The sequence below is a fragment of the Alligator sinensis genome, unplaced genomic scaffold (assembly GCF_000455745.1).
Source record: "Alligator sinensis unplaced genomic scaffold, ASM45574v1 scaffold697_1, whole genome shotgun sequence".
Classification (NCBI taxonomy): Eukaryota; Metazoa; Chordata; order Crocodylia; family Alligatoridae; genus Alligator; species Alligator sinensis.
In genome coordinates this window covers 1,023,492-1,034,184 of record NW_005842426.1, presented here as the reverse complement: position 1 = coordinate 1,034,184, position 10,693 = coordinate 1,023,492, and the positions used below count along the sequence as shown (strand labels likewise).

General features: G+C 52.2%; 1 protein-coding gene across 3 annotated transcripts in view; it reads left to right on the top strand.

Moving 5' to 3' along the window:
• Window positions 1-10,309, top strand: part of IL1RAP (interleukin 1 receptor accessory protein) — a 61,153-nt gene extending 50,844 nt beyond the window's left edge. The window contains exons 12-13 of one of the 3 annotated variants that reach the window (XR_003095615.1): window positions 1,087-1,402; window positions 2,422-2,553. Coding sequence is in view for 2 of the 3 variants with exons in the window: in XM_006030142.2 (XP_006030204.1) it covers window positions 9,527-10,224 (698 nt within the window). In the remaining variant the exon portion in view is untranslated. Of the gene's footprint in view, window positions 1-1,086; window positions 1,403-2,421; window positions 6,050-9,526 lie in introns of those variants that run through there. The other 2 variants (XM_006030142.2, XM_025211726.1) reach the window with 2 other exon arrangements.
• The last annotated feature ends 384 nt before the right edge of the window (window positions 10,310-10,693 follow it).

Sequence of the window (10,693 nt, the reverse complement as noted above, 5' to 3'; positions counted from 1 at the left end):
CTGCTGAAGAGGTTCAGAGGGGGAAGGAGTTGCCCCCGGTGGAAAGGGACACGGGGATTTCCCGGCCCGCTGGCAGGGAGAGAGCACCACACTGGAACCTGAGCTCTTTGCAAGATGAGCTGCATGCAACCTCCATAGACCTGGACAGGGACTTGCTTCACAACTGGATTCAAATCCCGCGGTGAATACTGTTCCCACCCCCAGCTGCCGGTCCAGCTCTGCTCCCTGCACATTGATGCAGCCTCCTTCTCCTTGCCTTTTTTTTTAAAGATCAACAGGGATCAGGGTTGACCCTGGCATGAAAACTCTCTACAACAGGGTGAGAAGCAGGGGGACCGGGTCACAAAACAGCTCCGATGGGTATTGGCCACGTCTGTCTCTACGAGGCAGCGGCTCGTTGGGTGCAGGAGGTCCTTGCACAGGGGGGTGTGCAGCTCATTGGCAGCAGGGCAGCTGCTTTGTGGTCTGATCTGTACATTTGTGCACAAATGGAAACCTCCACGTTGCTCCCCAGTGGGTGCTGCCATGGTGTACCAGGCTGCTGCCACTGGTCTGCCTTGCTGAAGGAACAAGCGGAGTGCCCAAATCAAAGCAACCGTGTCCTCAAGCTGCTTGGGGCTCCTTGCAACACCCCCTGCCTGTGATCTGGCTGCAGCCACCTGTCTCATGCTCCAAAGACCCCCCCCACCCCAGGCTATGTAGAGACAAGGGCTGCCCTCCTCATGTCTTGCAAAAGGACATTGGAAAAGCGCCGGCCACCGCCTGCTTAAAAGCAGATCGTGTGGGTGGATGGATCATGGCACTGAGATGCTGGAAGTTGGAGCCTGCACCCTAGCATCTGCCTCTCCCTCCTGCCTGCATCGGCAGTGGTGCCAACGCAGTCTGCCCGCTGGAGACGAGGCAACCAGGGGAGCCTGACTGCAGAGCCCAGCTTGCCCTTGACCAGCTGCAGTGAACTTCCAAGGAAGAGGGGTCATGGGCATTCCCCCGCTTGCTTATTTAAGCCTGGAAGCTGGCATCTCTTTCTCTCTCTGGCTCTGCTATCACTTCTCTGCTCATCTGTTTCCTTCCCTTTTCTCTCTGCAGAGCCTCTCCCTTCCCAGCCACCCTAGCTGTAGCCCACGTCCTGCTTGACCGAATGATATAGGCCCTCAGCAGAGGTCACTTAGATGCTCGGTCTGGACCGATTCCACCACCGACCGCCCCCAGAGCCAGCTCCACGCTTCCTGGCCGGAGATGAGGTCATTTTTAATTGCAGTGCCATATGCAAACGCTGCTGTTGCTTCTCCATCACTGGTTCACCGGGATTCAACTAATCTACTTCTTGGGGAATCGTGGCAGGCCAGGACGTAGCTTTTGGCAACTGGTCTCCTGCCTCCGGAGCGGTGCATCTGTGGCACAGGTAGCGAATTATGCTGTCCTTGATAGAGAAACAGTGGGAGATGGATTATCCTGCCGAGTTTGCTGACAGGAACTAATCAAACACCCTTGACAGCTAAATGAAGTTGTGCTTCAGTGTTATTTTATTTTCCACGCTACTTTTTGACCGGGCGCAAGCCTGTCTTTTGTCAGTAAAATACAGCGGCTCCAGTGATGGAGGGATAGATGCGTGCTGGGGGACTTTGCATTCATTATGCAAAGGCGGCTCGAGCAAAGCAGCTTGCTGCTGCTGGAAATCAAAGCAGACCCGCTGCAAACTATCATGCCGCTGTGCCCTGTAGGGATGTCTTTGAGGCTCGGCATTGCAAAGCATGGGGCAGCTGCCGCGGTTGGGTCTTCAATTGCTCCGGCCTGGCAGGGGTGAGGAACAAGGCTCAGGATTTAGGGGTAGGGTGAATGCAGATCTAAAGGCAGGTCTGCTCTCAGACCCGCCCTCCAGGATGATCACCCTGTTTTGCAGAGGGAGAGAGCTGGGGTAAAGAGCGACGCGATTCACCCCAAGCTGCAGCCGCTTGGAGCAGGGGATCTCCGTAGTGCCTGTTCTGCTTAGGCATGTCTCCACATCAGTCCAGCTGCTGCAGGGATCATCTGCAAGCCTCCTGCCTCCCTCCTGTGGCTTGCTCAGCCTCCTCTTGCACGCTGATCAAAGCAAGGGTCAACTGGGGCTGGTCCAGCATGGCCTCAGCTGCTGCACGTGCCCTTCTTGGAGCAAAAGGAGTGCAACAGCTGAGCTCTGCCCTTGCAATGCATGGCCTCGTGGTACCCACAGGGAAGGGAGCTGGCATCTTGGGGTCAGCAGAGAGATGTCTATGAGGGACAGAGAAAGCCTGGCTAAAGGGAAGGAGGTGGGTCCTAGCTGCTGGAGCTAGAATTGCCTTCAGCCCTTGGGAGTCTCCTACATGCCGCAATTCCCAGCAAGTCCTGGGCAGCCCGGCAGTGCATCACTAACCAGCCTGGTGTTTCTCTCCCCCCTTCCCCCAGTTGTCACAGACGAGACCCTGAGCTTCATCCAGAAGAGCCGGCGCCTGCTCGTCGTCCTGAGCCCCAACTACGTCCTCCAAGGGACGCAGGCCCTGCTGGAGCTCAAGGCAGGGCTGGAGAACATGGCCTGGAAAGGCAGCATCCGGGTCATCCTCGTGCAGTACAAAGCCATCCGGCAGAGCAAGGTGAAGGAGCTGCAGCGGGCCAAGGCCGCCCTCACCGTCATCAAGTGGAAAGGCGAGAAGTCCAAGTACCCCAAGGGCAGGTTTTGGAAGCAGCTGCAGGTTGAATTGCCCCTCAAGAAACACCCCTGGGGCTCTGGCCTGGCTGAGCAGGAGCTCTCCTACTGCCCCATGGGACACGTGTGAGGGGCTGGGGCATGGAGAACTGCCTCTCTGCAGCTGTGCAAGGAAGGATCCGGTCTCGAGTGTTTCGGAGGACAGCATCCCTGCTGAAAATGCACTCCCCCCATTTCAGGGCAGCAGACCCCGCTGCCCCTGCACTCCCAAGGTCCGGGCATCTGCCACCCGGGGAGGGTGCAGCCATCCTTCAGGCCACTGTTCTCACCCCGATTCCTATCGGGTCACTCCTGCTTTCTGGGATCACCCTTCCCTTGGCTTCTCCGAGATCTCCAGCCCCTTCTCTCCCATGCTGACCATTGCAGAGCCCTCTCGAGGGGCCATCGGACTGGTCTCCTGCTCAGCAAGCAGCTACGGATGCTTTAGGAAAGGACTGGCATCAGTTTGCTTGTGCACTCCTCTGCTTTGCTGCAGGGTCATCGATTGCTGCTTCACTACAGCCTGTGTGCCCAGCACTGAGCTGGCTGCTCGGGCACCTTCCCATCCAGATAGTGCGCACTTGGTTTTATAACAAGGCAGAGCAGGTGTCCCAGCACTGTCCTGTTCCTTGTTTTCAGGGCTTGGCTAGGTGGCATTTGTCTTCAGGAATATCTAGGAAGACTCCTGGCAGTCTTCTGTGCTCTCCAAATCCTGTGGTGCTGTCACTGATTGATCCAAGGAGAGTTTCTCCTGCATTTATAGTGCCTCAGATCACACCCTTGCATGTCTGACTTATTCAGAGAGTAAACTCAGGGACTTTGCAAGGGTTGCAAACTGCCTGCATTTACTACAGGGCAATGAGCAATGTCTCCCTTTAACCTAAGCTGCTGGCCATTGGAGAGTACTGCAGAAAGAGCAGGGGTTGTCTTTTTTTTTTTGCTGGGATGTCATCTTTTTTTTTTTTTTTTTTTTTTTTGCTGTGCAACCCAACAGGATGGAGGTATGAGCTTCTGTTCGTTGCCAACTGCTTCACAGCTGTCTTCTCTCCCTAGCTCAGTGATTTTTCAACTGGGGCCACAGCACTCAGTAGTTCCTCGAGTCCTTTCAGGGGTGCCTCAACATTAGCACCGTTAGGTTGACCAACACTATTCACCCCAAGATTTCAAATAGAAGTCCATAGCGGTGGTCTTTGAGTTCTTTGCAACAGAAAAACTGCTCTTCTTATTTTTCTGCAGACTAAAACCAAGTGGAAACTAAGAGCCGACATTTTTCCAAGGGGTGTCTTGAGTCTAAGAAAAAAAATAAGGTTGAAAGGTCCTGCCCTAGACAAGCAAGAATAGAGTCATCAGTCTGAACCAGAGGCCTTGTAACATAAGGTTCACATTAAACTGGTTTGGGTTTGCAAAAGAAAGCCCTACCCAGAGGGTTTGCAAAGCAGGCACTGCCACCCCTATTTTTGCAGCCTCTGAACTGGAGGGAGACCAAAGCCGTGAAGCATTTCCCTTCCCGATGCTGTTGGTTTGGGCAGTGTGCCCTCCTGTTTGAAACCATCCTTGTTTTCAAAACACATTTTGCAAAGCCCATGCCAGCCCTTTCTAGGTTTTGCGCTTCTGCAGTCCTGGCAAAGGGGGGAGATGTGCATGCTCTTGGCAGCTCTAGCTCTCCAGGTGCAGAGCCCTGACGGCAGGCCTGCCTACTCCAACGACCATGCGATGCTGTAGCACAGGGGATGCGGGCATTAACTGGTCCCACTGGTCCTGAGCTCTCTCCTTCCCTGCTGTCACTGGCGCTCAGCTGCGGGGCGTAAGTACGGCCTGTCTTCCAGCCATCCCTCCTGTCTCCCCTGCAGCCAGGTTTGAAGCGGAGGACCTCGCAAGCACTCAGCCCTGAGCCCAGCTCTGGTCCTGGTGGAGCCCCACATCTTGCTGCTGGGAGCAGAGGTCGGCTGGCACCGAGCACCCAGAGGCAGCATGCACGGGCTGGCACGAGGATGCTAAACCATTGCATCGGGACACGAACGTGCTGGGTCAAGAGCCTGTCTGCTAGCACAGCGCACGATGCTATCCCAGTGCTCAGCTGGACGGTGGGCAGCTATCGGCGTAAATGAGAATATAAAGCTGTTGGGGCTAGCCAGCTCTGTGCTGCTTTTCCAGGGAGGGTTGTTTTTCCCACTCGTCCTGTGAATCATCTACTACTGTCTCCAAGCTCTGCACTGTCTGGGAGCTCCCCCCCGAGTGCAGCGATCTTGACACCGTTTCAGGTCCATCCTGGCATCCGTCATACCCCTGGACGTGCCTGTGTGCTGTTTGTAGGAGAAGCCTAGCTGCTATTTTCCCCATGACTCCCTGTCGTTCCTGTGGTGTCTGCAGGCGAGACCTGGACTCGCATTATGGTGCTGTTTTAAAAAGCCACGAAGAGCCAGCTGGAGCTTGGAGACTCTCCACTTGGCCATACACATTCATGCTGTTCGGGGGTCCTGGCTGTGCCTGGCCGGACCCCGCTGCAGCCATTTACACTACTACTACTACTACCGAATTCAATGCATTTATTAGCATAGCTCCTGGGAGCCTCAGCTGCAAAGCCCTTGGTGCCAGGCACAGTCTGAACCCCAAACGGGGAGATAATCCCTGCCTCAAATGATGCATCCTTAGTGCCAAGGAAATGAATCGGTCTGGGATGCCACATCCCAGCTGACCTCAGTGAAGTAACATGGGCCCAGGGGCTTTGCTATCCATGGAGGGAGCAAGGTTGTTTCCTCCTCCACCCATTCGATTTGCACCCGTGGTTTTTGCTACATAGGGTGAGGCCATGATAGCTGCAGCACTTCATCCAGTTGCATGTTCCTCCTTGCCTCATTTTCTCCTCCCAAAAGCAGGCCAAGTGGCCATCAGGCAGCCATAACGACTGCAGGCAGGAAGATAGGCTCCAAATGAAAATGAGAACTCCTTTTTGTTCCCATTAGATGCAACGAGTGCGCGCGTGCACGGCTCTGCCAGCTCCCAAGCGGTAGCGTGGTGCATAAACCGCCTTTGGGGTGCAGGGAGAGAGCATCTGCCGAGGTTTTGGGAGGTGACTGTATTAGGAAATGAGTCCCCATTTGTTTGATTTGCATTTGCTTGCTTTTAAGCAGTCCGATTTAAAAATATTAATAATATATTCATATTTATTTTGCTTGTGTAAAACAGTCACTCTAGTGACAGCAGGGATTTCTAGGCCGTGGCCCTGAGAGAAGACAGTCTGTGTTAACTCATCACCGAAAGCAGCAGCCAACTGATCCCTTTAGTTCACCGTATTCATGTGGGTCTTTGTGCGATAACCTAGCATTATTTCATGTAAAGTTTTCCATTTTATTTCACGGGGGTGGGGAGGGGGGGTGGGGGGGAAGGGGATAGCTCACTTTGGGATGGACACCCCCCTCCGCCCATATCATTTCTTTCATGGCTGTTCCCACCTTGCCCTGTGTGATCTCACATCTCATTTTTGTTCTGCGAAGCGTCAGTGTTTGATTTGGCTATTCAATAAACCATTTTTACTTTTGCATTTCTGTTTGTTCGCGATTTTGCACCTCTTTGTGCTGGCCCTGTGCCTCCCTCGAAGGATCCTGTCCCAATATCAGCGCACCTGGGCAGAATAACCAGAGTGGGTAGAAATCATCCCAGGCCCAACCCCAGGCACTGCACGTCGATCTCATGTAAGTTGTTAGGATACGTAGTCCAGGCACCTCCTCGGGAGTAGAAATGCAGGGGAAGACGGTCCCGGCCCCAGAGAGACTTCAGCCTAAAAAGGCAGGACCAAAGCAAGAGGAAGCATTATTATTCCATTATAAGTGATGGATGTAGGCCCCAGGAGACTAAGTGAATTGCTCAGAGTCATGCAGGGGCAGGTCTTTGTCCAAACTGGAAAGGATGCAATCAGTGTGGACTACAATCAAGCTAATTACGCGATGCCTCCCCTAATCCCATCATAACAAGCTAATACAAGGGGGCGGCTTTTCAATGTCATTCTTCGGTTATAACTGGGGTGCTGTGCAGCAGACACGGGTATCTGAGTAGGTACCAAAATCTGCAAGGGACCAAGAGCAGGTCCTTCATTACAGGCATATTACTAGTGTACTTTCCTTCCTGCGGTCCCCTTGGTGCAGAAAAGGTCAATCCTTTACTGGACAGAAGTCAGAAAAGCAATGCCAGCGAAGCAAGAATGGAGCAGAGGAGGAGTGAGAATTGAACATCCCCCCAGCCTCTTCAGTAGGGACAAAAAATGGAAACCTCAACATTTTTGCTAACCAGGATAAAGGTTTGCAAAAACCAAATAATGAGATCAGGGCCATCGAGGCATTTTCCATTCCATTGAAATCAAAGTGAAAACATTTCCATCTTTTTTTTTTTTTTTTAATTAGTTTTATTGCAAATTAATTTACATTTCAAAAAGGAAAAACCATTTTGCTTTGAAAAAAAAGAACAGCTTAAAAAAAAAATGCTGAAACCTGCCTAGTTCCCGGTCAGAGCTTCAATCGGTTTCTGAAAGGGGTGATGTGATGTTGTCCTTGATAGGAGGCGATGGGGCGTGCTGATACAGTCCAGCCTCCTGTGAAATGGGATAGTTAGACAATTGCAAAAGGGGTTTTTGTTGCCCCCAAAACCTTTTCAAATGGGAAATTTGTTTAGACTGATCCTTTCCTAGGAACAATTGGTTTCAATGGACCAGTTTTCCTACAAAAAAAATCCCCAAAACAACCATTTAGTAAAAAAAAAACCAGCTCTTTAAATTATAATATAAATATGGATGTGCAAATCTGCTCTCTTTCTCTCTCAGAAATGCCTGTTCATGTTAAATCTATTCTTCAAATCCTGAGTTCTTGGCTTAATCTTTGAAATGCAAAAATCGAGAACTCTCCATTCAGAGATGATACCTTTTATTAGACCAGCTGAGCAATTGCAAAAAATAAAAAATAATAATAATAATTATAAGAGGTATCTCTGAGCCAAGAATTCCAGATTTTTGCATTTCTTTTTGTTTCAGACCAACACAGCTACTAAGATACACGTGTCTGCACATCTTCATGGAGGCAATTGGGATAAGACTTTAAATTCTGCAATGATTTCAGGGAAACTTTGTTCCTAACTTGAATGAGGTTTTGCTCTGAATTCCTGATGCCGTACATCCCTGGCTTAATATTCTTGATGCCATACATCCCTGGCTTAATATTTTGCATTCATGAGATGTTGATGATAAATATGCATTGGTAATTCCAGAGTTTAACCATGCATTGCTGGAGGAAATATTTCTTTTGACTGATTTTTACACCTGCTGCCATTCAGTGTCAGTGAATGCTCCTTAGTTTCTGTGATGAGACATCATCAGTAGAAATCCCCCGTACCAATAAAAGGGCAGGAGAGACACAAGGTGCTACCTACATCTTGCGTATTATTGTTGTCACCATCACCACCATCTAAACCCCAAGTTCTCTGCTGCTGGAGAAAAGAAGAGGGCCTCCATAGCTGGACATGAATATCTTCTCAAAGGCAAGCACTTAAGCTGCGATACAAGTTCAGACCGGCATCAGCGCTGCCTGATGCTCTTCGGTGTGCGTCCTTTCCCAGCATCTGATGAAATGAAGCTCATGGAAGATTATGCATTTCTGATTTCGTTCTTCTATATGGTGCATGTCTACCCTGCCTTGTCTTAGGAAAGTAACCACAGCAGAGCGTGTTTCAGGGCTCAGACTTTCCCGAAATACAGCACTGTCGTGGCAGGCAGACCCCTGGATTTCCATCCTGCCTACCTCCATGCACCGCAACGCCTCTCGTGCTACCGTGCAGGGCCCACAGCTATACCAGCATGCCAGATGCAAATCCCAAATAGAGAAGGGCAGATGTGCACGTTGCAAAAGCTGCGTTACAGAGCAGCAAGTTGCAGCCGTATAGTCTTCCCCCTCCATGCGGCTGCCCCAAGGCCTTAGTGGCCTGAAGGGGAGGGGAGGAAGAAACCGCCGGGGTTGCCCCGGTGTGCAAAGTCCTTTATGGGATCTCCCTGCTAAAAGGGGTTTTCTTCTCCCTGAGCCGATTAAAACTTGACCTCCAGCAAGCCCTTGGTCGGACGTTGCTGGTGGCATGCTGTCCTCAGCTCCCTCGTGCCAGGGGCATCACTTGCGAAGTGGACAGCCCTTCTGTGTTCATTAGGCTTTCCTGGTAATTGTGTTAATGAGGGTGAATTAATTTCTTAAGTGGTGTAGCCCTGTTAATTCCCATCCCGTACATCGCACAGCCATTAATTACAAATCTTTGGCAACCCCCTAATATGCCTGACGTCTCTTGTCTTTGCTAAGTTAGACAGAGGGCCTTCAGTATTGCACAGGGGAATTAAAAAAAAAACCCTCATTCATCATCTTTCCATGCAAAGACCCCATGCAATATGAATGAACCCTAAGAAGCCCACCTGTCACTAAGCCCATTTTACAGAAGGATGGACTGAGACACTAAGGAGATAAGGGGCAACCTTTTCACTTCATTTTGGGTGCTAACTTCCTGGCTGTTCAACACGGGAGAAAGTGCCGGGGATTTTCCGAGGGGCTAGCCTCGGGGAGTTGCAAACCTCTGGAAAACAGGCCGTGGGGGTTGAATCCCTGATTGCTTTGCGCTGCTCTCTTGATACACAGGCGATGTCAGTGCTAACTGAACGAGCTGGCCACGCTTCCCTTATTGCGATGGATGTTTTCTGGGCTTCTCTAATGCGTTTCTCTCTTCTCCAGGGGCAAAAGGCAGTGCCCGCCTGGGTGTGGGGATACAGCTTCACGTGGCTCTCTTCTCTCCCTGCCCTTGCCCCTCCAGATACCATCGACGCCGTCTTCAACTTCATCCAGCGAAGCCGGAGGATGATCGTGGTGCTGAGCCCCGACTACTTGACGGAGAAGAGCATCAGCCTGCTGGAGTTCAAGCTGGGCCTCCTGTGCCAGAACGCCATCTCCACCAAGCTCATCGTGGTGGAGTACCGCCCGCTGCAGTGCACCCACCCCAGCATCCTGCAGCTGAAGGAGTCGGTCTCCTTCATCCCCTGGAAGGGGGACAAATCCAAGCGGTCCGGCTCCAAGTTCTGGAAAGCCTTGCGCCTCGCCCTGCCCCTCCACAGCCTGAGCGACGGCACGGGCTGGAACGAGAGCTGCTCCTCGCAGTCGGACATCAGCCTGGATCACCTGCAGCGGCGCAGGAACCGCTCGAAAGGGCCCCGGGAAGCTGCCGTCGCACCGCGGGGTGCAGCCGGGGCTCCCCGCTCGAAGGCCATGCAGCAGACCAAGCCCTTCCTGGCCTGCCGGTGCTGCGTGACCTACTGCGACGAGGACGGTAAACTCAGCAAGAGCCTCCCGGCGGTTGACTCCCAATGGGAGACTCGCCTCTGCAGACCGGGCAGGCCCGAGGCACGGAGGGTTCAGAATGGGAGCAGACCGGAGCCCCCCTCGGCCCCGATCCCGGCACTGGCGCTCCACCAGTATACCGACTTGTCCAACAGCAGCGACTTCTACGTCCTCTAGCCCCTTTCCAGACTGGCTCGGCCTCCTCCAACATCTCTTTGTTTGCTCTAGAAAGGCTGGAACGATTCAGCTCGGCGCCCTGCAAGCAAACCCACTGGGGACCCGCACAGCTCGGGTGGGCAATGGGGGCCGGCAGCTTTCCCTCTCCCCATTGACAGCTGCTAAATGGAAATAAAAGAAGCTAAATGGACTTCCTCTGCTGCTGCTTGCCCATCTCAGCAGGGGCCGTGATGACCATGGGGCTGCTTCTGGGATTGCTAATGGGAAAGCAGATAAATGATCTCTGCACCAAGTCATGGCAGCATTGGAGGGGCCCTGCCTTGCAGCCTTCCCTATTGATTTGGGGACCAGACCTCTCCCCTAGTTTTGCAGGATGGAGCTGTACAGCGCTGGGTCCAATCCAGTTATAAAGGGACATAGTCATACCCTGAAAATCTCCAAAAAGCCTTTAATTTGCTGCCGTTCCAAG